Raw genomic sequence first — 27751 nt, forward strand, 5'->3', positions numbered from 1 at the left:
TCTCTGAGGCTTCAGTGAGATCCTTGTCTCGTTTGTCCCTTATCACGCCCAGCTTAGCACAGAAGCTTCCTTTGATATCTTTGATTGTCTTATACAGAGCTGTTGTTTTCCTTAATTGGCTGTTGTCCTCAACTGCTTGGCACTGTATGTTCAGGAAGGCATTCTTATCTCTCCTTGCTATTTTCTGAAAATCCGCATTGAGAACCTTGTATATTTCTCTTGCCCCCCATAACTTTTGCCATCCTCTTTTCCTCAGCTATTTGCAAAGCCTCTTCAGATAACCAGTTTGCTTTCTTGCATTTCTTTTGCTTTGGAACTACCTTAGTAGCAACTTCTTGTATTATATTACGAACATCAGTCCACATCTCTTCGGGCTCTCTGTCTTCTAGATCTAATTCTTGAAATCGATTCCTCACTTCCACAGCATATTCTCATGGAATTTGATCCAGATCATACCTGAAAGACCTTCTAGTTTTCTGCGTTTTCCTCAATCGAAGCTTCATTTTGGCAACAAGAAGCTGATCGGTGCCACGATTGGCCCCAGGCCTTGTTTTTACTGCTTGTTTGTCCAGTGAATCACATTTTGTCAGAACTCTCTGCCGTGACCTGTCTATCTTTGGTGGCCCTACACAGCAGAGCTCACGACTTCATCGAGTTTCGCAAGCCCCTCCGCCGCGACAAGGCAGTGATCCATGAAAGGGTTTTTCCAGCATTGCTTCTTTCTAATGAAGTTTGTCTGCTGCTGCACTCCTTAAATAATGTCCGTACCTCTCAATGTTCTATATATGACTCTATAAAAATATGCAGATGTCATGTTGAAAGAGCGTCCACCAAACAGAGTGCATTAATAATATATAACTCAAAGCTGTTGATGCTACTTGAAGTGAAATTCATCTTAGAGGCAATACCTGTGCATGATAAAAAAGGGCCCTCAATTCTTAGCCCAGTTTACGGTCCATCAGCTTTCTTAATTCGACGCTTATGTGTACTTCGATGAAAGCGTTTAAGGATTCTGGTTAATACCGCTGGTGCCGCTTTACGACTGACACGTGCGGGACCAAACTCTAGGCGCAGCCGTTACGTACCAGTTTGTTGTAACAACGTAGCCTCTCCAAAGCTAACCATGAGTTGTCCCCTCCGCTTTCGGTTTCCATGAACAGAATTTCTTTCTTTGTTTGTTTCTTTCATTCTTTCTTTCTGTCTTTATTTATTTATTTTTATTAAATACTGCACACCTTCTAAAGGCCCAAGCAGGGTGGGTAAATGGCAATGAAAACAATAATAACAAAGTTAATAAATATCAAAGTATGGCGAAAGGCAATAAGGAATTATTCCAGTCGGTTATAGTGCGCGGAAGAAACGAAATCTTGAATAAATTTGTTCGTGCAAAATAAGGCGTCAGCGGTTTAGGATGATGATGGTACGTATGCCTCGATGTTAAAAGCGACAGATAGGGTGAATTTTATAGCCATCTACTACGTTTAGACGTTTACACAGTTATAGTGTAAACCAAAGTGTAACATTCGAGTCAAGCTGCCTTATACGGGTGGATGATTGGCGGAACATAGATTTTAAAGCGACCAATTCCCCACCATTTTCTTTCTCTTGTTTTTCTCTTCTTAGGATCCGATGCCCGGAATGTCAGTGGCACCTTATCACTACCGAATTCTGTCACTTATATCATACGTTGGGTGCATTATGTCAGTCGTCGGTCTATTCTTCACCATTTTGACCTACGCCCTATTCAGGTGAGCCGATTTCGGGTTGTTCTGATGAGATTCATATTGGTATTTTTTGGGATGAGTGAAGCCTTAAGTTTTATTAGCATAGTTATTGGCAGGCCGCTTTGACTAATTCATACTAACCATAAACGCAGTGTAATGTTTCCGTCGTCCGGAGGGTTAAAGGCAATAAAAAATGCTTGAAATGAACTTCGGGAAAGTGGACAAAAGAGCAGCTCTGTCCTAAATGCATATAAAATATATAAATGTCATTCAATAAGGAAGTGATAAGCCATGTCCCGCTGTTTCTGCCACCACTAACTCCTCTCCGCTCAGGATGGTGGCAGAAATTAGTCAAAATCTTTTCACACTCTCTGTCACAAACCCCCACCTTTACGGTCAAAAGATGCGCGAGATTCCCTTTACGGTTTGAGGTTTGAGAATGCATTTAAAAGTTAGGCCGGTCAACCTGTGAAGTACGTGTGTCGGTGTGTGATTGAGGAATAAGCTCAAATAGGTCACTTTCTTTTAGAAACAATTGAATGTTTATAAATAGTAAGCCAAAATTCACTGCATACTAATAGAGTACAATAAAAACAATAAAACGCCTAGACAAGATATTGAAAAAGAGTCTAAAACTTAAATTTGACCGGCCTAACTTTTAAATGTGTTGGCAAACCTCATACAGTGGCGACGGGTAACCGTAAAGGGGATCCTGCGCCTCTTTTGACCGTAAAGGCCGGAGTTTGTGACACTCTCCGAAATCTAAATGACGTGGAAGAAATTAGATGTGTGAAGCCGGTCAAAAATTCTTCATTGCGTGCGTTTCTCTGAATATCGTGCAGCCTTTTCGCGTCTAGATTAAACAGCACAGACCTTGACGCAAAACATGGGTGCAATGGCACATCCTTTCACGTGAAATTACGCAAGGAATGAATAGACATCATGGAGAGCAAAACGAAATTTACTTTACTGCAGAAGGTTTTGCTGCTGTGTTGTTGAAAATATCTCAATTTGAAAGCGGAAAGACTTCATGGAGCAAACATGGCTAATGCACTTGAAAAAAGTACAAGATTCATGGCTTGAAAACTGTTTTTTCAAGTCAATAACAGTTCCGAAAATTTTGATGCTGAGGACGAGAAGCAGTTTATTATGTAAGATTTTAAAGCAAATCATGTGGCCTGTTAATTGTTTATGAAGCATTCGTGTCCTTTAATGGCTGCACAACCCGGAACCTTTATCGGACGGCTTTTCTCGAATTACTTCTTGGGGAATTTGTCGACATTCCAATCCGAGAGCGAAGAAACGCTTATGGGTTAGATAACAGTTAGGTAACGGAAGTTTTTCTTCAGGTCAAGATATTCTAACTGATGTTCGTTCACACCCGCCCTGTCGAAGCCGAGACTGCAAATTTCTCTTGGTGCCATCAAGTGCAATTAGTCTTTCATCCATTCTGTCGTGAGACAGATGCCTGAACAAGGACCGGTCTGGCAAGATCTTGCTCAACCTGTGTTCCGCCATGCTGCTCTTGAACGTGGCCTTCCTTGTGGGCTCTATGCACGAGCGCTTCCCCCAGCTGAACCTGTGCCTGGGCACGGCCGTGGCAACCCACTACTTCTTGCTCGCCTGCCTCGCCTGGATGGGCGTTGAAGCCATGAACATGTATCAGATGCTGGTGCACGTCTTCGCTTCCACCGAGACATGCTTCATGCTCAAACGAGTTCTCGTTGCGTGGGGTAAGGGCACCATTCCTGATGCCGGGCACTGAGAACTTCTTAAATCTACACCCTGCTTATTACCTCAGAACAGACCCCGTATGTGAGAGACGGCAGTAGTATCTTAAAAGAAATGGGTGTACCTATTATGTTTTAAGGCGAAAGCTTTTAATGGCTCATGCTGTCGTGGACAAAATTTGTCCCGCTTTTGCGGCTGCTCTGATTGGCCGAGCGGGAAGGAAGTCATAAAGGTATCGAGTCACACAGCACCACCACAGTATGCGCGAATGCGTGCCTTTTATGGCCATATGCCAATCAATTATCGATTGCGTAATAAAGAATATTAAATTGATTGAATAATTAATAATTATTACTAGACAAGTTATTTATTATTCAATTACGGACATAATTAACCAAATTATTTATTACAATTGCTTAATAAAGAATATTTAATTGATTGAATAATTAATAATTATTACTAGACAAGTTATTTATTAATCAATTACGGACCTAATTAATCAGATAATTACTTATTACAATATATATATTTTTTAATTCATTACTGATTAGTGTCACTTGCGTAGCAGAATGCAACACTCAGGCTTTCGCCTTTCACTACTTTAGTCACTAAAGTATCTCGTAATTTTTTATTTTTTTAATATATATCAAATTAAAAAGTGATATTTTTCGCGTATCATTTTATGTATACTAGTGCCAGTCGTAACCAGAAAAGTAATTGCTCTTTAATTGTTTTGATTTCACGTCGGGTGTAAGAAGAATTGGGTTTGGGTTCTGAAATGAGATGAATGAGATGTCCACTCCTCCCTAAGAGTGCTGGTCCTCGCTAGTATCCGGTGGAGAACAGTTTGCAGTCCATTTTTGCTTTATTAAACGGCAGAAGTTCCACTAAACGAAAATGCTACATAAAACAAGCGTTTTTATCTAATGTCCTATGCACGGCAGGCAGCACCATTCCTCAAATCAGCCTACGACAAGGTTTCTTCTATTTTCTGTGGAGATATCAACCCCAGGGACCGAATCTTGCCATGTTATCATTTCCGGGTGCATATTCTTAGTCCCATTGTAGTTTACACATAGCAGTCATACATCTAGGGTTACAGTCAAAGTGGATGAAATAGCCTGCTCTCCGAGATTAATAACATCAGCCATGTAGCATGCTGAAAATGTCGTTTGCGCGGATATTTAAAATTTATGACCTTCTGGCGAAAAAAAGGGGTTGTCACTTTGCATATGTATTTGATGTCATGTAGTCACTCCCTTTTGACTGCTCCTTTATTTTACCAGGGATCCCAGCTGCCATCGTTGGAACATGCATTGCTGTAGATCTGGAGCCTTACAAGAGCCAAGATGACTAGTGAGTTTGCAGTGGATACGAATATCTTTTAAAAGAAAGAAGCACTAACGCCGAATGTATTTGCATAAAATGGTTATTGAAACTTGCTTTACTCCATAACAGTGGAAGTTAAAACTGGAGTTTATTGTTAATTTCATCAAAATTCACTTTTTTCGGTTTTATATCTTGTGAACTACAAACGGAAAGTTGAAACGAAAATATCTTGCTTTCTTTTCAGTTGCGTAATATCGTCCCGGAACCCATTTATCTACTACATTGCCTTCTTGGGCGTCTCCTGCTTCGTCCTCTTCGTAAACCTGCTGGTCTTCATCATGGTTACACGGGTCCTCTTCAAGCCACGAATGACGGGTGTTGCCAAGTCCGCCAGCCACAACTCCGGACTGAGCTCCGCAATGAACCACCATCCCCCGATCACCGCGGCACAAGTTCGCGGCGCATTCACCGTCATGACTTTGCTTGGTGTGACGTGGATATTTGGCGTGTTCGCCGTGGGCGAGGCCAGGACCGTGTTCCAGTACATCTTCTGCGTTTGTAACTCCATGCAGGGTTTCCTTATCTTCGTGGTGAGAGTTCTACAGTATCCCGAAGCTCGCGCCTCTTGGACGCAACTCGTCACCACGGGAACCTTCAAGAAGCACCGCGGAAGTGGACCGCCGGCAGGGTCCTGGTGCGCAAACTCTAACCCTAAGCAGAACAGTCACTCTTCGATGGTGCGCGTCACGTCCAGCAGCACTGACAGTACAAGCACCGTGGTCTTCAACAGCAACATTTGGAACAAGCGGAAGGGTGGTGGCAAAGGGGGCCCGGAGGATGTGACAGAGCGTCCTACTCGACTGTCTCGCTTCGCTGGAGTAGGCGGCCTGCTGAAAAACTGCAATGTGCACAAGGAAGACAAGAAAAGCAATGCTGGAGGACAGTTTAGAAAGAAGGACCTGTCAAAGGTATTAATGCATTTGTAAAATATATATATATATATATATATATATATATATATATATATATATATATATATATATATATATATATATATATATATATATATATATATATATATATATATATATATAGAAGCTTAACTGCAGGTTATGACAACTTAACTACAGCATGAAATGATTTACACAAGGTGAACTAAAATAGAGAGTTAATATTTTTAAATGGTACGCCTAATAATGAATCGTACCGCAGGGCTGCAACATTTTTTGTCATTTCTTGAATCTGCAATTATGAGGCTAGTTTGTGTTGCATTTGGTGAATGAAGTTCAGCTAAATAAGGAACACCGGTCGTGAGCTGAAAATGACGTCATGCAGTGGAACACATTTCTAGGTGTTAGTGTGTGTTCTGATAGGTGCGCAAGTTTATTCCCCCGCTTTTGTCACTTTGGTTTATTTAGCGCAGATGGGTTGCCAAAAAATTGCACTTGAGAAACAAGGCAGAGAGTGCCTTCTTATACTTGGACATTCTAGGAGAAAAGTTGACGCATGCTCACCCTTGAAGACTAATTATGGGTCACCTTAAACGTTCATCGGTACTGACGAAGCTAGCGTTATTTCATAAACGCTCATAATAGGTTCAATTTGCAGATTTTCCTCGCAAGATGAGTGCGCAAGAGTGCAAAAGAGTGCTGAATCGTTGCCACAATGCTGCGCTCTCACGAATGCGACCAGTTGTTTCTCCGGGAATGAAATTGTGGACCTCTAAATCTCTTATGCAGATGAGGAGGGGGAGGGGGGGGGGGGGCGGAATAAACGATAAGGCGCACTCATTTTTTATAGTCATCACTGTAGGGAACGAAAACCCGATTTATTCAAGGGGCGCCTCAAAAACAAGGGGGTGATTTTCCCACGTCCACTCAAAGGTGTATAGGGAAAACATTGGCTGCTGCCACAATTAGAATGCGGGTTAGCATACCGTCCGTGGTTAACGCTGTAATTTAAGGATTTTTCTTCAACCTCTGAAACTCGGTGTGCAGCTAATATGGTTACATGTGACACAAAGAGCGGCTCGGAAAGGTTTATCATGCAGTCACCGCGAGTGAAATCACGAAGATTGTAAGATTGTAAGGTGGAAATCAAAACTGCAGGTTGTCTCTCCGTATCCGACGGTTCGGCTTATGAAGCGCAATGGAAAGCAGTTTACCACCGCTAGTATGCACAGCTTTGTTTTTGGTGCAAATATACATGGCATTGTTCGCAGTGTTTTCTAAACAATTATAATTTTTGGTCACAAAATTTCTGTCACAGAAATAAAAGTTACTGCCGATTTGCATAGCTAATCAAATGCGAAGTTGGTGCGCTCGCATGACTTAGCCTACGGTATTTTTGTGTACATGTTTACAGTTTATCGAAGAGCAAGGAAGATTGCTTGAAGGCGATCTCCCGTTAAGGCGCGAAATTCACCACCAGTTGCTTCACGATAAAGCAAGGTGCGCGTCGCCAGGGTTTAGGAAGGACAAAGCGTACGCGTCTGCTTCCAGTGAAGGCTGAGATGATAAAGCGCCAGGAAAGAATTCTAGGTTGAGAGCGCAGGAGCGACACGTGACCAGCCGGGAAAACTCGTGTCCTGCCCCAGGACTCAATTCACAGCAGCACCGGGGAGTCCCCGAGAGCGATGTCGCCTTTTCCAGCCACGTGCGCCGCGATAGAAACGGCAAAGTACATATAGTAGCGTTTCTGATTGATTACGTTTCTTTGCCATTCAGATAAACAATGAAGGTAGAAAATCAGTGACAAAAAGCGCTCCAGCAAAGTAAATGAACTCGTTCAAAGGAGAGGAGATGCGCAGAAGTAACAACGAACAAAAAAGACAGGATAGGGCGGTGATGTCTGCTCCGACCATGCAACGCGTTTTGTTTTTTCTTTTCATTCGGGGAGACATCAATTATTCGTACAGGATGGCCGAGATGTCCCGCTTCCCTGAGATAGATGGCTGCCAGCGTCGCGAAACCGGAAGCTGCGTCACCACTCGGCGGATAGTTTGAACAACACTGCCCGGTGGCAACCGCAACTGTGATGCCCAACATTCTCACATTGGCTGCAGATGTGTGGCCGTTTCACCTCCTTATTAGCCAATCTATCCAACGTGTGCGCTTCGCCACGTTCTTCTTTGTGATTTAAGTTCACGGAGAGAACGAGAGAGAGAGGCTTCGGACAGACATAGGTGAAATCTATCATTGCGGCTGTTTGGGCTAGACACTAAAACACGGGAACCACGTATTTTATTCATCCGTACTTTCGTCATTCGATTACGGTATTCCTTGAATAAATCTGAAAAAATTCATATTGCTCTTTTCAATTTGGCACTCATTTTTCGTCTATGCAGGTAATCTCCGAAGAGGTGAACGCCAAGGAGAGCCACAAGCAGTTTTATTCCTCTGAAGACCAAGTCGCAACTCTCGTTCCCAACCTCTACGCTGGACAGGGGCAGCAGATCGTGAACAGCCTCAGCCATAACGCGTCTGACCCACTGAAGTACATCGATGACGAATCACGGACTTCGGCAACGCTGAGCTTCGCAAACAACCAAAAGGCACAAATCCTTTTCGCCTACACCGGCGAAGAGACGGTTCCGGTGCGAATAAATGGCCTAGTCAACTCACCGCTGGACCGGCCGAAGATCGAGTCATTCAGCACATTCCGCAGACCCTCTCCAGTGCCCAGCGCACCAAAGATCCCAGAGTTACCGCAGGCGTGGAACACTTCAACGATGCCCAAGACAGAACCAGTCAGTGCAGCAGCTTCAGTCGACGGGACGATCCGGAATAACACTGTGAAAACTAATACTGAGGAGACGTCATTCACAACGGCGAATGGAGCTAGCGAGGTTCTTGTGTCATGATGAACGTGACGGCGCAAGACACTACTGCGACCAAACGTTTATTTGAGGCCTCCTCCAGCTTCAGGATAGTGCTTATTAGCCTTCACCGGCTCCTTCAAAACAGCCCTTCCCTGCGTCCGGAATATTGATCTCGGCGGAGGTAGGTCAGCATGTTGCGAGAAGCATTGCTAATTCTTTACCGTTCGCACTCTTACGATTGTGTTCTGTTCGAGGCTAAGCCTTGACAGCCGTGTAAAGAGTGCCTTAAGAGGCGCGTTCGCCCATCGTAGCCGCGCTTTTGACAAAGAGCCTCTCTCAAGAGGCCTGTGATCTCTAGGTGATGATCGTGAAAGACAGAGTGAGAGGACTTATTCTTGTTCGCGTTTTCAAGAGCAGCTGTCTGAGTTTGTTCTCCACCCTGCCAGGAACAAAGACCAAAGCATGGTGCTGCGCTCTTCGACCTACACCGGGCAGTACCTCTGTGTGGGGGAGACGTTGGTAGTCCCTGGTGGCAGAAAACTAACATTTGTGTTCATATTGCCCTTTCTTATAAGACGAAGCAAAATATCATGAGCGAAACGAGTTTTGCTTACATGCGGCTGTCTTCAGGTTACTTGTTTCCTTGCCCCTCACTTCAAGTGATTGTTTAAAAACGTGGCCACGCCATGTTGTGTTGTGAGCAGGTAGACGGCACGAAATAGATCGTTTCTTGTACATATATGTATAGGTATATATCTCTTTTTTTTTCACGAAGGATTTTTGTAAAATGTAATTTAAATTGACGATAAATACGGCGTAAGGAAATTCAATATCGACTACATTGTCCAAATTGCGGTGGTATCTGAGGCGTGCTGTTCTGCTTTTTCCACGTACTTCGGCGTGTGTGTGTTATTGCTGTGTTGTGATGAGAAACCATCACTCAGCGGGAACACAAGTGGACCTACATCTATTTGCGAATGACGTAGAAAGTTTTCAATAGAACTTTGAAAATATCTACAGCTTAATAGGCTGTAACTTATTAATGAGTAAGGACGTGCGTATGTTGTCTCTATGTACAGTTCACATTTTAACTTCAGAAGTGAGGTGCCTTGTGCAAGACGTTTTCTTGTACAGTATTCGCTGATAGTGCACCTTATTGAAACTGTTATTACCGCACTTCGAGCTTCAGGCGTATTTTTCTCTCTAGGTTTATGAATGGCACATCAAATACATTAACCCACATTTTGGCCATTGCATGTCAGATATACCAGTAAGTGAAATGACGGATGTAATAATTTGGAAACATGCTTGTGTTTCAACCGCTTGAAATTGTTCATAAGAAAAGTTGTCCTAAACTGTGATGGGGACCGGAAAACAGCTCTAGATTTTACTTTATTTATGTTCCAAGGTACTTCCATCGTCTCACAATTTCTCTAAATAAGGTTCAGTACAGCGGCATGCATTTAGTAATTATATGCACTCGGGGCCTCAAGCAATCTCGCTTTTTCTGACACAACACGTGTATTGTCTCTAATGGTGCTAAGCATTAGCCTACGTTTTGGTAGCTCAGTTGTTATAGTTGCGGTGCCACGCACTAGTTTGCCACTCTTCCTGTTTTTTTTTTTGCTTTTTTTTACAAGATTTTGAAGATAATGTTTATTTGAAGATATTGTACATGCGACTAACACGAACTGCATGCAGGTCCGATATCTCGTTGACTGGTCACAAAAAGAACTTAGCAACTAGTCACTCCATTTCGAACCGGCAGACACGAATCTTCTTACTACCGTCGGCCACTGAAAATAATTAGAAGTGGTTGCCAATGTGTATGCTGACTGAGAATATTTATGAAATTAACTTCGTTTCTTGTATAAGCTATGATGTAGTTGTGTAAGCATTAACACTATGAAAGGTGCCACTGATGAAGGTGATTACGTGCTTAATCAAGGAACACTAAGTGCGGGGTTTCTTAACACGCTTTAAGCAAGCATAAAGTTTACTAGTTCACTCATGAACGCTTTGTTTCTCAATTGTTTTTGCAATGTGGAATATCTAACCGATCTTTATACCAACTTGGTGCAGGCCGTATTATGCATCTATGACCACCAATTTTCGTGTTCATTTGCTGACAAATATGCGTGTTTCTCATGTCTTGTGTATTCAAACAAAGGAACCTGTTTATCGCTGTCTGCGTTCGTCGACCTGCTATATCCCCAAAGCAGGCAAGTTCGCACTTGAGACATGTTGCTTCATGGACTATCCGTGCATAAGGACGATATCTATCACTTATTCTCCACATTGTATCGATAACTGTGTTAGCTTGGTTATTTTTGCTCATTCAGGTACCTGGTTTACAAAGCTGCATAAAGGAAGAAATCCGGGCTGGATAAAAATCCTGAAAGTTTAACTCTTAAATGTGACTTGGTCAGTAACGACCTCAAAAAACATTTTGCGGAAATAATCTGTGGTAACTGGTATAGGCTCAAAGTTTATGCGCTATAGTACTGCTTAATTTGGATAATGATATCTGCAGCGTATAGTAAATTGTGCAATGTCATTTAGGTATTATTTCGAAATGAATTGAGCCAAAACTTATTGGACAAGCCAAAGAAAGCTTACTTTTTCTAGAAACTCAAGCGTATCTGGCGGTGCGAGCAACTTGGGGAAGGAAATATGCGCCTATAGACAAGGTAAGAGTGTTTTGTGTCCTCAAATCACGTAAATATACATGCTATTTGACTCATGGGAGGGCTGCAGTCACTAGGATTTCCTTGCACCTTTCCCAGCGTCATAACCTCTTCCCGGTATTTTTGAAAACAGGTACTTGATAAGTAGCTGAATTGAACGTACCACCGGTTAATATTTGCGAAAGAAAACACTTCTTATTGCGCAGTCGTCCATGAGTTTATAAGCATCGTATCAACTCGATGCTCCAAAATCGCCTTTTTAAAATTTTTGATAAGGCTTTTAAAGATGGTTATCATTAGAAAAGACATAGAGCTATAGGTTAGTTTTGAAAGAATAACACAGCGTCTCTTGATTCTGAGCCCGGTGTAATCGGCGGCACTTGATCGGCCGGTTGAAATGTGATTCATAAGAAGGAAATGTACCTGGAATTTACTGATACAAATATCATAGCCAATTTCAAGTTTTTGCAAGCACCAAATTATTACCAGTGCTCTAATGCGAGTCACGTGAATAGGCTGTAACTGTTGAAGGGTAATTTTGCAGGTGCAGTATTTAATGCACGACTGCGCACGATGTCAACAGTCGTGAGTCATCTACAAGGTGGTGATATCATCTAGTGTATTTTTCAATATTTGAATCTAAAGCTTGAATGTGCAGGACGTCAACATGCCATATTCTAGGCAGTTCTCGTAAATAAAATTTTTTGTCTGTTCATACACAACACTCTAGTTCATGTCCATTTATAAACCTGAGACTTCAAACCTGCAATAGAGAGAATGGCTGCAATGTTTTCAAAAGCCCAAGCGTATCTCTTCTCAGCCATGTTTTCCTGATAAATCTGCGAAGTTAGATCGGCAAATTAGATATCGATCAGTGCTTTATAGAGTGGTGCCTTGGTACTGCCTTTATACCACATTCATTGCGACGAGAAGGAAATAATGCAGCTTTATTTATGGTGACAATTGAGAATGGTGATACCAGTTATAATTCAGAATGTGCGCAATCTCCAGAATAGATCTTAATAAAACTTTAAAAAATAATATAGGGAACTTTGGCAGCTGCAATTAAATCTCATTTCTAGTGTAGCCACACATATCGGTCTCAAATCAACTCCACAATCTGTGGCGGTGCCACTTCCGCTATGAAAAAGTTGATAGCAGAGAGCACGGTTAGTTGCGAGAAGGTTGTTGACAATCGCCATGTGTTTCTGCCGGCTGGTATTTCAGTTAAAAACTTTAAAGTAACGTATATGCGTCCTTTCTGCCTTTTTCCTGCTACTCGCTAAAGTGACGTTGTATTTTGAAATAATGGCAAACAAACATTTCTGGTGTGAGTGCTGTGAGTGTGTGAGTACATGCGTGAGTATGATTTCTCCATTGTGCGGCAGTAAATGTCCCCTCTTACACCGTTTTTAAAACCGGTGGCAGGGTTACTCCGTCCTTTGTGCATTCATGTCCTCCTTGTTTTTGAATAATTATGATGTCCTGTATGTTCAAGATTAATGGAGTGTTCCTCTTGTCTAAAGCCTGTTGTCTTTGTCAATAAATGTGTCATTGCTTCCTTCATTTTGCTGTTTTTGTTCATTTACTACCTGCAAAACTTCCATAAACATTTAGCTGTCTAAAATATAAGTACGAGCTCCCTTGCATATAGCGACGCACATGATTGTCAATATTGATACAAACTATAGTCGACGACGAAGCGGAGACAGTCAGTGGCTAGTATAGTAGACTACGAAGTGGTTGCCGTTTCGCGTAGACGAATACGTTGGTTGCGGCAGCATAGAACCAGAAACCGCATAAGCTATTGGCTGAGGATAACACGAACATCTTTTGAAAGCTGTTATATTTCGGTTCTAGTTTCGCCCGAACCGATACCGCTGGCTCTCACGTGTCGTGGCGCTTGTCCTACGCTTTTCTGTATTATCATCATCATCATCATCATTATCAGCCTGATTATACTCACTGTAGGGCGAAAGCCTCTCCAATATTACTCCACCTAACCCGGTTCTGTGCTAGCTGCATCCACTTGACCCCTACGAACTTCTTAATCTCATCCGCCCACCTAACTTTCTGCCGCCCCCTGCTACGCTTTCCTTCCCTTGGAATCCAGTTCGTTACCCTAAGCGACCATCGGTTATCCTTATTTCGCACTACACGTCCTGTTCATGCCCATTTCTTCTTCTTAATTTCCACTAGAATGTCGGTAACTTGAGTTATTTCTTTGACCCACTCTTCAGGCTTCCCATCTTTTAATGTTACCCCTACCATTTTTCGTTCCATAGACATCCGGGTAGTCCTCAACTTAAGTAGAACTCTCTTGGTTAGCCTCCACGTTTCAGCCCCATAGGTGAGTACAGGCAAGATGCAACTGTTGTATACTTTCCTTTTGAGCAATACCGGTAAGCTGCTAGTCATAATCTGCGAGTGCTTGCCAAATGCGCTCCATCCCAATCTTATTCTTCTTGTTATTTCCTTTTCATGGTCCGGATCTGCGGTTACTACCTGTCCTAAGTAGACATATTTGCCTACTACTTCCAGTATTTCGCTACCTAATGTAAACTGCTGTTCCTTCCAGAGGCTGTTGAACATTACATTAGTCTTCTGCATATTGATTTTCAAGCCCACCTTTCTACTTTTTCTGTGTAGGTCATCAATCATTATTTGCAGTTCATCCCCCGAGTTACTTAGCAACACAATGTCATCAGCAAATCGCAGATTACTGAGGTATTCTCCATTTACCCTTATCCCTAACTGCTCTCATTCCAAGTCTCTGAATACTTCCTCTAAACAAGCTGTGAATAGTACTGGGGAGATTGTGTATCCTTGCATAACACCTTTCTTTATGTGAATTTTGTTACTTTCTTTATGCAGATCATGGGGCTATGCGAACAAGCTTGCAGTTTTGTAGTGACCGTCATCCATACTACGTGTGGGAGGCGGCCCTGACAGATGAACAGCCGAGCACAAAGAACAGGCGAGTCCGGCTAGTACGCGAGTCGACTTCTGCCAGCATTCCAACCTGATCTCCTCTACAATCCTCTCACTCAGCTTCAATTTAGAAATAAAAGGTGCATCATCATTATCACCATCATCGGAGTACGACTCTGCAAAAATGCACTGCACGTTGATAGCCAGCAGCTTTGATTTCCTCCCGACCTGCTGTAGTGTCATCAGCGCCATTTCGAAAATATGAAACATAATTCCTGAGTTATATTGCTGCCAATCAACGACTGATCTGATCTGATTTATTGACATACTGATGTAAATTCGTTTAGAGTGCCGGGAAGAATGTGTATGATTGCTCATCTATCTCTGTACCCCCTCAACCAACTCTTATGTAGTACATACAGTTTTGTGGCGGACTCCGGTACAAAGCGAGGTCAAACCGAACATTAGGGGGGGCCCGAGGTACAAATCCCACCAGAATTCCTTCTTTCTCACCCGTAGTTTCTCTTGCTATGTTCGCCTCTACATGCGCCATTAAAAACAGCATTGAGCACGACAAAAGCATTTGTTGGGCGAGTTGGTGTTGAAGGAGATGAAGGAGGACATCCCTCCTTCATCTCTGTCCTGTCGTTTGCGCTGTAGTTATGGAACATTGAGCACCTATATACAATATGAAAATAGCATGTTCGTCCGAGCTACGCTCACATTGAAAATTGGTAGGCTTAATTCATCGCTTGATTTGAGCGTCTACTTCATGCTTTCTTTCACTCATGGTGCTCTTCTGATAACAATAATGTTCAAAAAGGTCTCGTCCCTTGAAGATACTCTCAGCTGCATTCACACGTGTAATGCGCGCGACTAACACATCACGTGGTACTTGTATACATGCCAGGGCCAGACCAGGAAAAGAATACCTAGCAGTCAAGCTATAATTTATAGACGCCATCATGAAACAGTCAGGAACCAGAAAGGTTGGCTTCCAAATATAACAAATGCTTCAGCAGAGGCGTTTGCCGATCAAGATATGAGATAGCGGCACATGCTTCGTCTGGGATAGCTGAGATTTGCCAAGACTAGGCCTAACCCCAGCAGAATGCAACAGAGCAGCCAAAACACAGCTTTTGCGTTCCCGACCCTGCCCAGGGTACGCTAATTGATTCTGAACGTTTCAACTCCGCCCAGGACTAACCAGACTAGCAGAACATATTCCTCTCCTCCCGTCTCAGTCTCTGCAGCTGCGAACGGTGACGTGTGTTCAAACCCTGCAAATGCCGAGGCCTCAGAATCTATGCCATGCTGCAGGCTCGCCTGTCCACTGCAATCGGCAATCGAGTGTTGTGTCTGTGCAAGAAGTTCATCCGAACGTCGCCAACCGCTGCTGGTTACAGTTCTCATCGCATTCTGAACTGCATAGGCTGCACTTTCTGCCAATCTCCGCGGTGGGATATCATCAGCGCCGCACCGTGGGTCAGCCAGCTTCAGCTCTGCGTGCTAGATGAAAGTTCTTCACCCGCTGCGCCAAAATGGTAAGTGCGACTGTCAGTTAATGCCCCTTGCGTCGTATGGCAGTGTTGTCCTCCGGTTGGTTTAATATCATTAGAATCTGGAATGCATTTTACACTGTTTTGAACACCCCTTTAACGAGGTGTTTTCATTCTGAAATATTTGCAGCGCCGATCTTCGTATTTAGGACTAGAATTAGCAACAACAAAATAAAAAAAAATAAAGCCTCATTATGTTTGTGGAGCATTAGCGTGTACCTGCAGTTATTATAGTGTATATAAAAGTTTTAGCTCATCGTCCTTGCAATAAATGTTAACGACGTTCTCATTTAACTTCTCCCATCTGATTTACTTTGAAAAAAAAAAAAAGAAACATGACGAAATAACTTTTCGCACTCAAAATGACACCATAGTAACATTAGAGTACCGTCTCAAATGTTCACGTATTTACGCCTCTGCTGGTAACCTGTCATCCATGATCCGATGGTACTTTCCGAAAGTATTCGTCCCATTCTGATTCTGGTTATTTACGTACGTTTCGTGACCTGGATCTGCAGCTACAATCCGTCGTAAGTAGGCGTACTTCGTTACTACATAAAGCTCCTCGCTAGTATTCATTCTGGCATAATGCGGTGTAACTTCATTAACCACAGATACTTCTTTGGCACCAGCGATAATGCCTCGGAATGAAGAGCTCGACTGCCTCTGCGATGCACGTGTTGATTTTAGCACCATGAATTGGGTTACGGGATGGGAACATATTAGAATGATAATTCCTATTGCACGTGTGATCAGCTCGCCAACGTGCGGCGTCATTTCGCGGCTTTAAGCCGATTATTGTGTAAGATTCGCGTACCGTGTGCCATCGATTCGCATACGAAAAAGTTTTCCCACTTTTTAATAAAACAATATATTTATGATGAAATGTGGCCTTCGCAATGCTGTTGTACGTCATAATACAAAATTTTGCGTAACTGGTATGTCTCAAAGTGGATACGCTATGAGCTCACACTTAAAACAAAGGGATTTGCAGCGAATCATATGAAGTTCCCCTTTATTCCATGACTTTTGCAACGTACGTAGCTCGTTCAGTCCAAAAGGCATCGCTACCCCCAAATGACGAAAAACGTGTCGGAAAAATAGGCGCCAGCATGTGGCAGCCACTGGAACTAATCTAGACCTTCTACGTTGTTGCGGAGACGGATGGCCCCTCCGTGTTCCATGTCTGAGACACCCTACCTAGTCTCATAACTGCTTTCGCAATGCGAAATGTGCAGCAGCACCCCACTGGGCCAGGCCGCTATCGCGTGATATCTTTGAGGCGGAGCGTAATTGTTCCCCTTACCGTCAAAGCTTCGCGCTTTCGATGTCATTATTAGCGCTCAATACTAACTACCCTTTTCAGTGATTGTGACCAACTTTTATACCGAATTCTATATTATCACGAAAATGGTATAACGACGCTGACTTGCATTTTGTGGTGTGGTAATCAAACTAGTTACGTTATTTGATGATTGGCATCACAGACACCGAGAGGGATGAATTTCATACGATGGTATCGGTTCGCGCTTATGAAACATGGCCCTCTTCTTCATGTGCTAAAGACAATCTCTCAAAACCTGCACCTCAGGCAAGCGCTCCAGTCCAGCCGGGCATACGATGACCAGAATCACCCCTGCAGAATCGCAGCTGCAGCAGAGGCACCTGGCAGCGAAGCTGATCGCCGTGGCTCCGCGACCTCCACACGCTAATTTCCTCGCTGTTACGAGTGTATACGCGAAAATTCCATAGCGTCAGGTGAATGACAGATACACGAAAAGCAGTTGGGGGTGCGCACACCGTAGCAATGTTTGTTAAAAAATCCCTCACCCCCCTCCTCCTTTGGTTTCTGTTTAGTAGCCCGGGTGCCATTTTGGCCAGAATTTTTTGCAATTGCGAAGGGCGAGTGTTCGAGACTCAGCGCATTAAAGAGAGGGAGTTTAGTTGCTATCCCCTTCATGGATCACTGCCTTGTCGTGGCGGAGGGGCTTGCGAAACTCGATGAAGTCGTGAGCTCTGCTGTGTAGGGCCACCCAAGATAGACAGGTCACGGCAGAGAGTTCTGACAAAATGTGATTCACTGGAGAAGGTAATGGCAACCCACTCCAGTATTTCCTGCCAAGAAAACCCTATGGCCAGTCACAATACCATTAATGATATGGCGCCGGAAGATGAGCCCCCCAGGTTGGAAGGCGTCCCATATGTTACTGGGGATGAACAAAGGGCGATTCCTAGTAGCTCCAGGACGAATGAAGCGGCTGGGCTAAAGCCAAAAGGACGCTCAGTTGTGGATGTGTCGGGAAGCGACCGGAAAGTCCGATGTTGCAAGGAGATGTATCACATAGCAACATGGAATGTAAGATCTATGACGCAAGGTAAACTGGATATCGTCAAGCGAGAAATGGACAGATTGAACATTGATATCTTAGGTATCAGCGAGCTTAAGTGGATCGGAATGGGAGAATTTAACTCCGCCGACCATTATGTCTTTTATTGTGGGCACGAATCCAAGAGAAGGAATGGGGTCGCTCTCATAGTAAACAGAAGAATGGGCAAAGCAGTGCTAGGGTACAACCCCAAAAACGACCGAATGATTTGACTTCGGATCCAAGGTCACCCTTTCAACATAACAGTTATCCAATTAAGTCTATTCACCGACCACTACTGCTGAAGAAGCTGATGTTGAGAGATTTTATGCGGACCTAATGCCTTTTATACCACACCCCATCATCAGATGTCGTTTTTCTCATAGGAGACTGGAATGCTAAGGTAGGGAGTGAAGAAATACCCGGAATTACAGGCAAGTTCGGTCTTGGTGAGCCAAATGAAGCTGGGCAGAGGCTAGTAGAGGTTTGTCATGAAAACAACCTGACCATAGCGAATACTCATTTTCAACAGCACAAGAGGCGCCAGTACACATGGACTTCACCGGACGGTCTGTACAGAAATCAGATCGATTATATTATTTGCCGACAGAGATGGAGAAGCGCTATACAAGCAGTAAAAACAAGGCCTGGGGCCGATTGTGGCACCGATCATCAGCTTCTTGTTGCCAAGATTAAGCTTCGATTGAGAAAAACGCAGAAAACTAGAAGGCCTTTCAGGTATAATCTGGATCAAGTTCCATTAGAATATGCTGTGGAAGTGTGGAATCGATTTCAAGAATTAGATCTAGAAGACAAAGAGCCCGAAGAGATGTGGACTGATGTTCGTGATATAATACAAGAAGTTGCTACTAAGGTAGTTCCAAAGCAAAAGAAATGCAAGAAAGCAAAATGGTTATCTGAAGAGGCTTTGCAAATAGCTGAGGAAAGGAGGATGGCAAAAGTTATGGGGGAAAGAGAAAGATACAAGGTTCTCAATGCGGATTTTCAGAAAATAGCAAGGAGAGATAAGAATGCCTTCCTGAACATACAGTGCCAAGCAGTTGAGGACAACAGCCAATTAAGGAACACAAGAGCTCTGTATAAGACAATCAAAGATATCAAAGGAAGCTTCTGTGCTAAGATGGGCGTGATAAAGGACAAACGAGGCAAGGGCCTCACTGAAGCCGCAGAGATAAAGAAGAGGTGGCAGGAATACACAGAAGAACTGTACAAGAAGGACCCGAATGTGCAAACCCAACATAAGACGGTTGTGGTCACTGATCTCGAGCCGGACATCCTGAAGAGCGAAGTTGAATGGGCCTTAGCCAGCCTTGCTAAGAACAAAGCTAGCGGAATTGATACAATTCCAGCTGAGTTGCTTCAAAACCTCAACCATGACGCTGTTAACATTCTGCATACATTATGTCAGAAGATTTGGACAACCCTGCAGTGGCCACAGGATTGGAGGAGGTCAGTTTACATCCCCATTCCAAAGAAAGGCAGTGCCAAAGATTGTTCCAACTACCGCACGATCGCGCTTATTTCGCATGCTAGCAAGGTGATGTTGAAAATCCTACAAGGTAGGCTGCAGCAGTATGGGGATCGGGAGCTTCCGGACGTGCAAGCTTGGTTTCGCAAGGGCAGAGGAACTAGAGACCAAGTTGCCAACCTTCGCTGGATCATGGAAAAAGCAAGAGAGTTCCAGAAACCCATCTACTTCTGCTTTATTGACTATGCGAAAGCGTTTGACTGCGTAGATCACAGCAGATTGTGGCAAGCTCTCCAAGAGATGGGAGTTCCAATTCACCTCATCTGTCTCCTCAGGAACCTGTATGAAGGGCAAGAGGCCACAGTCAGAACTGGGCATGGTCTTACTGATTGGTTTCCGATTGAGAAAGGAGTGAGGCAAGGCTGCATACTGTCGCCCTGCCTATTTAACCTATATGCAGAGTGCATCATGAGGAAGGCTGGTCTGGACGAGTCTTCAGCTGGAGTGAAGATTGCTGGAAAACGTATCAACAACCTTAGATATGCGGATGATACCACTTTAATGGCAGAAAGTGAAGCGGAACTCAAGAGACTTCTGATGCGCGTACAAGAAGAGAGTGAGAAGTTTGGGCTTAAACTGAACATTAAAAAGACAAAGATCATGGCGTCTTGCCCTATCAAGTCCTGGAGCATCAAGGGACAAGAAGTGGAAGCTGTGACAGATTTTCTCTTCTTGGGCTCCAAGATTACCTCGGAAGGAGGCTGCAGCCATGAAATTAGGAGACGCCTGCTTCTGGGAAAGAGCAATGGTTAGCCTTGACCGCCTAGTAAAGAGCAGAGACATTAGTCTGCCAACCAAAATCCGTATAACTCGTGCTATGGTCTTTCCAGTTGTGATGTATGGATGCGAGAGTTGGACTGTGAAAAAGGCTGACCGCCGAAGAATTGACGCGTTTGAATTGTGGTGCTGGCGAAGACTCTTGAGAGTTCCTTGGACTGCCAGAAGATCAAATCAGTCAATATTGTCGACCATAAACCCTGACTGCTCATTGGAGGGTCAAATTCTAAAGTTAAAGCTCAGCTACTTTGGTCATCTGATGAGAAGAGAGGAGTCGCTGGAGAAAGATTTGATGTTGGGAAAGGTTGAGGGTCGCCGGAGAAGGGGTAGGCAGCGAACGCGATGGTTAGATGGCATCCTCGAGGCACTGCAGATGAAATTATGTGATGTTAGGAAGATAGTGAGAGACCGGAAAGCGTGGCGTGACATGGTCAATAGGGTCACGAAGAGTCGGACACGACTGAACTGAACTTAGTTGCTATGGTTGGAGAATTAAGCGTACCAGTGTATCCTGAATCGAAACGCGGGGATATGTAATTGTACTTCTCTGCCGGTGTAATACAGCTCCTCTATTAACTTGTAATGTGTATTGACGTGATAAGCTAGATTTGTTTATTAAGATTAGTGCTTAATGAACGCAGGGTAAAACGAAAGGGCCTGAGCACTGTAGTTTTGCGCCGTCGTCGACTTTATGCGCTCTTACGCTGGTTCGAATCCCAGCGCCTGCAGCGCTTCTGCCTTCGATTGCTGTGTTGCGGGGACCGAGATTCTTACTGGTGTCGTTCCGGACACTTTTACACTCCGGCTGTACACTTAGCCGCCGTGTGTAGTGGACAAGGTGAGGTGGTATGCCTTTTAGGTACAGCATCTCCTCTCGCTGTCTCCCGGGCATCCGAAGGGTGGATGCCTGTTGCTGCTGGTGCTGGTCTTGTACGCATACGGTACAGCGGAAATGAATATGGAAGACGCAGTGCGGCGACTATTCCAAATATGGAACAGAGATGAGAAGCGGCATCGTGCCTTTATGTGTCACACCACGACAGTTTCCGCATGTGAACTTTATTAAGCATGTTGTTTCGCTTTCGGCACTGCTTCTACGCCCTGTTTTATACTCGGTACGGAGACAAACGAAACAAGTCAACCATATATGAGCACGTGACACAAAACAACGCTACTATCAGCTAATTTTATTTCGTCTGTGGTTGTTTTTTTGCGCTGTGTTCTTAGTGAATGTGATTAACCAACTAGCCAAACAAATATTTTATTGCAGCCCTGTTCTAGCTCTCTCATTTCCAGGGGAGTAGCGTCACCGCATATTTTCGCTATCGGCTACAGCTCGAGAGCGGCTTCGCAGCAGTTCGCCTCATTGCAGGCAGAGAACAGTTTTGTGATAAACGGGAACAAAAAGGCTGAGCTTGGTTCACACATTAGTAACTAACGCTATATTGAGTAATATAATTATTATCTGATTATGTAAACCTACAGTCATGTAGTTAGTCTCAGGTCGTAAGAATACCACCTGCGAGCGTTCCTTATAGGTTGGGTTTGTTTTGGTGTTAAACGTCCCAAAGCGAATCGGGCTATGATAGACGCCGTAGCGGAGAGCTCTAGGAATTTCGACAACCTGAGGTGTCAGCGGGTACTGATATCGCACAGCCCTCCGGTGCTTTCCTTTCCACCTCCATCGAAAGCATCCGCCTAGAATGACCTGACGTTATCATGCATCAGTCGTGACTCCCGAGCCGATAGGCAGGTCTTCACGCTTTTGTAATGTTTTGCCAATTGCAGTAGGTTGTACCGGCTAGATTACTGCAGACTTTGTTGCGCAATTACTATTACAAAGTGCACCAGCGAAGACACATCGTCACAAAAGAAATTGACAAACGACTGAATTACGATTCTACCCATGCCTTACGGATACAGTCGTGCCTCTTTAATATGGACACTTTGGTTTCCGACCAAAACTGTCCATAAGCGAGTCATCGATAATAACGAGTCATGAATAAAAACAAAAAGGATTTTATTGAGAAAAAAGAATTGCAATTAATGACTGCTTTTATACCTAACGATGTGCACTAGACTCGAAATTTCACAGAACACCGGCAACTTTTAGTTCATTATCCTTGTCCCTGTTGCCTTCGAAAATTTGTAGTGCAGTCTGAAGCGACTCGCGTACCATGACACCCATGATGGTGGGCTTTGTGTTAGTCGAACTTTCGAGCACGAACTCCTCACTGGCCGATGAAACAGCGTCCGATTCTCTACTCACCGCCACTTACAAAATGGCCTCGCCACTGAGCAAAGTAGCCGCTAATTAGCTGCTTGAGATTCTCCTGAGGCGAGGAAACAGCTGAGCTGCCGATACTAGTCCCTTGGATTGACTAAGATGGCTATTGCCGCTTGTATTCACAAATTTCTTCGCGCCTACGCTCAGCTCTGTTCTTTTGCGTGTAATTCCCGCCATGCCAAAAGCCAGACTCAAGTTGAGGGTTTCAATCTCCTGATGCTTTGCACTTTTTTGCCTAGTTAACATTTCTGCTTTTCCGTTCTTCTGCTTCCTTTTTTTTTGCCTTGTACTGTTTCCGTAAGGAAGCAAGGGAATCAAGTTGGCAAGCTGCTATGCACTCGGGGGGCTATCGAACATCCCATCTTCTTGGCGCTGTTTCTATGTGTTCCTATAAAACAAACACTGCAAGCTGAAGTACAGTTCAGAACGACGGCTAGCCGACTACGAAGAGCTCAGACCTTGTCAAGGCCGCATCGTTGACTCAAAGCGAAGCCGACATGCGGACCGCCTTGTGTGCAAAGTACGGCAGTTCGGCAGCGCAACAGGGACGAAAACCAGGAGCATGAGAGAGGAGCGCGTCCAGGACGGGACGCGCGTCCCGGTTGCGTTCCGTATACGTCGCCTTTCTGTTGTCGCTTTACTTTGTGAGTGTGTCTTAACTCGCACCGAAAAGCGTTAACGGCTTCAACATAGTGTGCTTTGGGAAAGAAAACTTCAGTTCCCACCGCCACTGTAGGCAGTTGTCTTTCTTCCTGTCATTTCTTTCGTATGCTTTTACCGACCTCTGTTCCCGTTCAGCAGAATCTATTGCAACCCCTTCTTGCTGTTTTCCCGACTGCGGCGACACTTCCGCTGCACCCAGGAATCTCCTGGTTCAACCCTTTCAGGGTCTTTCTTACGCTGACCCTCGGTTTGCTGTGTACGTTCCTCTCCGCTCTTGCGCTCCCCCACTCCCCTCCCTAAAACCGCGACACGCCCGCTTTGGTTCTTTCCAACCCCACATCACTCGTTCAGGCATCCCGCCGTATCAGCTGACGCGTCGGTTCGCGGGCGGCGCGCCGTTCTATAACTTGCGTTCGGACTCCTCCGCTTTTTTTTTCAAGCACTGTCCATATTAACGAGACAAAACAAAATATAAGGGGTTAAGTGGGCCGTATGCATTCCTCCTCTGTCCATTGTCCAGACAGCGAGTTCCATATTAACGAGGCATACATACATTAAGAATGTTTCGTTCCCAGAAAAAGTGTCCGTAATTCGCGTCGTCCATATTAACGGCGCACAACTGTATACCCTCCCCCTCCTCTCCGTTTGATATCCTGAACTTCGTTCCGCCACATCTTTCTTCGGGATCGCTTTATGTCTCGTGTACTGTATAATACTGTAGTACGAAGCATTTCTACAATCAGCGTTTCCTAAATGGAATGAACGCGATACAACAGTTACACAAACACGGTAAAGAGAGAGGAAAGTGTTACACAGCTGATTGATTTCAGAAGCAGGCGGACATATACATGTGGAAAGTCTCCTGGTGTGACACATGAAGGCACGATGCCGCTTCTGAACTCTATTCCTTAGTTTGCATAGCCGCCGCACCGCATGTTCCACATTCATTACCGCTGTAGAGTATGTGTACAAAACTGCCACCAGCAGCAACAGGCATCCACCCTTCGGATGCCTGGGGGACAGCGAGAGGAGATGCTGTGCCTAAAAGGCACACCACCTCACCTTGTCCACCACACACGGCGGCTGAGTGTACAGCCGGAGTCTAGAACGCTCCGGAACGACACCAGTACGAATCTCAGTCCCCGCAACACAGCGATCGAAGGCACAAGCGCTGCAGGCGCTGGGATTCGAACCAGCGTCTTCGCGTGTGCGAGCTCAGCACGTTACCCACTCAGCTACCGTGTGGCACGGCTTCTAGGTGACACTCACAATAGGTGTTGCGTGGGGGATGAAGCGTTCATACCGGAGCATGCGCCGTGCCTTCTTGCTGCTTTCTACGTGATAGTGCGAGCGTGAAGCATATCTCGCGATATCAAGGGCAGCCTCTGTAGCGTGCGCGCTTGATATCGAATGCAGCCACTGTATTTTTCTTGCCTGGTCATGCATGATTACCTTGTCACTTAATTCCGTGCTTCGTTGTCCAGGCGGCGGATATAAGAAAGGTGCAAACAAGGAGAACGTGCCTATATTTCAATGATGGGCGTGCTGTTTCGTACGTTACTACGAAAGTACGCTTTTGATCACGTTAACGTAAAGAGAAGGAGAGTAGATCGGTTGAATTCTTTTTCTGCTGGCAGAATAAGGATTCCATAGATTGTATATAAATTTTTTCTCGGCATCGATATGCCATGTATGAAAGACCCGATGAGGAGGTTTAAGTAAAAGATGAGTACATTTTTTACGATTGCTGCATTGCAATCCTTGCAACTTTTTCACAAATCCTTTTTATCCCTCTCTTAATTAGGCACGCGCCATTTATACCGGGTGTCCCGGCTAACTTCGACCAAGGTTTTCAACATACTGTTCGCCCTAGTCTAGTGAAACAAATTCAGAGATTTGCAGAGTCGTATACCTAATCCCGTATATTTCGTTCACTACAGTTAATTACTACATACTAATTATCTAATTCTCGAATTATGAACTTCAGAGAAAGCGTGTCGATGCAAAAGTTTATCTCGAAAAACTTCTAGCTGCGCTGTCTTCATCAAGCTATGGCTTCCGCCGCCCTATTTTTAATCCTTCAAATATACTGTCACGTGACCAGCCAAATTAGCCGAGTGAACACAACCAGCATCATCGTAGAGAACTTTCCTTACTGAGCCAGCAGTACAAAAAATTGGGCTGAAGGTTAGGTTGGGGCAAAACAGTCCCTATGAAATGGTGGCGACTTGTAATGAAATAAAGTAAACTGAACTCAGAAAGTCTAATTAACAGCTTTCTCACGCTTTATAGAATAGCTGCTTGGAAAGGAGGCCATTCTGGTTAACGGAGGAGGGTTTTCAACAACTGTAGTGGAGTGCCAGGCGACAGTAATCGAGAACTCGCACTAAGAAAAACAGCATTGAAGCTGAAACAGCCCCTCCCATGAAAGCGTATGTATGGCAGGAATTGGTATGCTTCCATTGCTCTCTTAAGAGTTCAACAGGATGACTTTTCGTGAAAGGTTTGGTGGCTTCTCTTCGTAGCGGCGGGATGGTGTTACCTTTCGTTATTTTTCCGCCGCTTGTAACATAAGCTGAAAGAAAAATGGGCTGGAAGCACACTTTGGGGGCTTTGCAGCTGAGTTTCAAGAGAATGCTTCGGAAAAATATCTTCTCATATTCGTGCCGACTGGCAGTGGCTTGTGCTCCAGTCGGCGAAAGGTGAGAACATCGCCATGTCGCATGCACCTCGCGTTGACCTTTACGATTGGCCCGCAACCCCTCGCACCTATAGGTCGCCCAATAGGAAGCGAAAATAAAGATGGGGACTGAACACTGTTTTCGTCGTAACCAAGTAAACTCGGTACCAGTAACCGCTGTCTTTTTCATATGGAGCGTTATTCCTCTCCCCCAAACCTCACCCCACCAATGCATGTCCATACGTTCACATACTGTCGCATATTGTCGCCATGTCGCAAGCACCTCGTGGTGACCCTTTGCTTTCGGCCCACAACCCCTCGCACACGCGCGTGCACATTCCTACGAAAGTATAGTCGCCTAATATCAAGCGAAAAAAAAAAAGAACTTAATGACTGAACAAAGCTGTGGTTGTAGCCAGGAAAGAGAAGTAAAGCCTAAGGAAAGCCAAAAAGAGGTCTCCTTTGTAGCCATTCGCCTTACTTTGGGCAGTGTTATATGAGACCTGACTGCGGCTCGGTTGAGAAACAATCATTATAGCACACCCGGTCAAGTACATATTGCAAAAGCGGTTACACAATTCTCAATGCCAACCCCCCCCCCCCCCCCCCCGTTCCAGCTTTCCGCGTTCCCATTTTGTTTGTGAAGCCCGCCCCCCTTCCCACCCCAATCGTTAAATATGACTTATTCGCGAGCCCGAAGACCAACGCGTTTGCAGCATATCACTCTAAAAAACAGAATGTAAAAGAAGAGGAACTTCGTGATTTATGCTATCCGAAAACGCATGGCTTAGATATATCCTCCGCTATCATCTGCATGGAAGACGTTAGTCTCTTTCGCAAGACGTTACACTATATTGTCCTTGCAGCGCAAGAAAAAAAAATAAAACGTTTGCCGCTTGTTTTTTTGTTGTTTTTTTATGATGGCAACCGGTTCCAAGCTGGGTGTGAATGTGTTTCTTCTTCCCGTCCGATGTCCTTTCAAGAGCTACCACAAAATGACCCCCGTTTTTCCCCGCAGGAGGTGGGGGACTGTCAAAAGTTAGGAGCATCTTATCTTCTTACAAAAAGCAGCGCCTCCCCCTCCCCACACACACTGACAAATCTTCGCACAGCCTCCTTTCCTTTGGTCGTCCCGTCTTTCGACTCCTACCCTCCTACGCGAGCTTGACCGCAGAGGGAGCAACGCCAAACTCAGAACAAGAGTGGAAAAGCCTGTACTTTGTAGAACAGGGAAATAGGGTAGGTGATAGGGGAGCGGTTGTGAGGCGAGAAGCGAAGCAGCTGCTTTTTAGTTTTATTGCTTTTATTCTGAACGCAGTATATAGTTGTTTCAGCCTGCCTGTGTTCCCTGCGACTCTGCGAGAAGACGACGACGGTGACTTCCGCGCCAGTCAGTGCTCTTTGTTGTTGGCACTCATCTGCGCTTTCAGAAAAGTTCGGTAGCGCTCAGCGATTATTTCATCGAGTGCGCTAATTGATGCCTAACTCTGAAACGACTTCGTGAAAGTGTGAACTTCGGAATGGAACGGCGGATGGCTGGTCGTCGCGGTGGTGGTGTTCCAATGGATCCTTGGCGCCAAATTTCAGCTGCCCGTGTAAGTGACACTTTACACGTTGTCCTACGTGTTTTTATCTGCTATTTAACTTC

General features: G+C 44.6%; 1 protein-coding gene across 1 annotated transcript in view; it reads left to right on the forward strand.

The window, feature by feature from the left end:
* The window catches only part of LOC146179121 (uncharacterized), a 79349-nt gene extending 66498 nt beyond the window's left edge, over positions 1-12851 (forward strand). The window contains exons 13-17 of the mRNA XM_084578809.1: positions 1624-1748; positions 3189-3457; positions 4742-4811; positions 5029-5752; positions 8131-12851. Of these exons, the coding sequence (XP_084434935.1) occupies positions 1624-1748; positions 3189-3457; positions 4742-4811; positions 5029-5752; positions 8131-8646 (1704 nt within the window). The 3' untranslated portion in view covers positions 8647-12851. The remainder of the gene's footprint in view (positions 1-1623; positions 1749-3188; positions 3458-4741; positions 4812-5028; positions 5753-8130) is intronic.
* The last annotated feature ends 14900 nt before the right edge of the window (positions 12852-27751 follow it).

Source organism: Amblyomma maculatum, chromosome 9, assembly GCF_055883805.1.
Source record: "Amblyomma maculatum isolate TAMU_Amacu chromosome 9, ASM5588380v1, whole genome shotgun sequence".
Lineage (NCBI taxonomy): Eukaryota > Metazoa > Arthropoda > Arachnida > Ixodida > Ixodidae > Amblyomma > Amblyomma maculatum.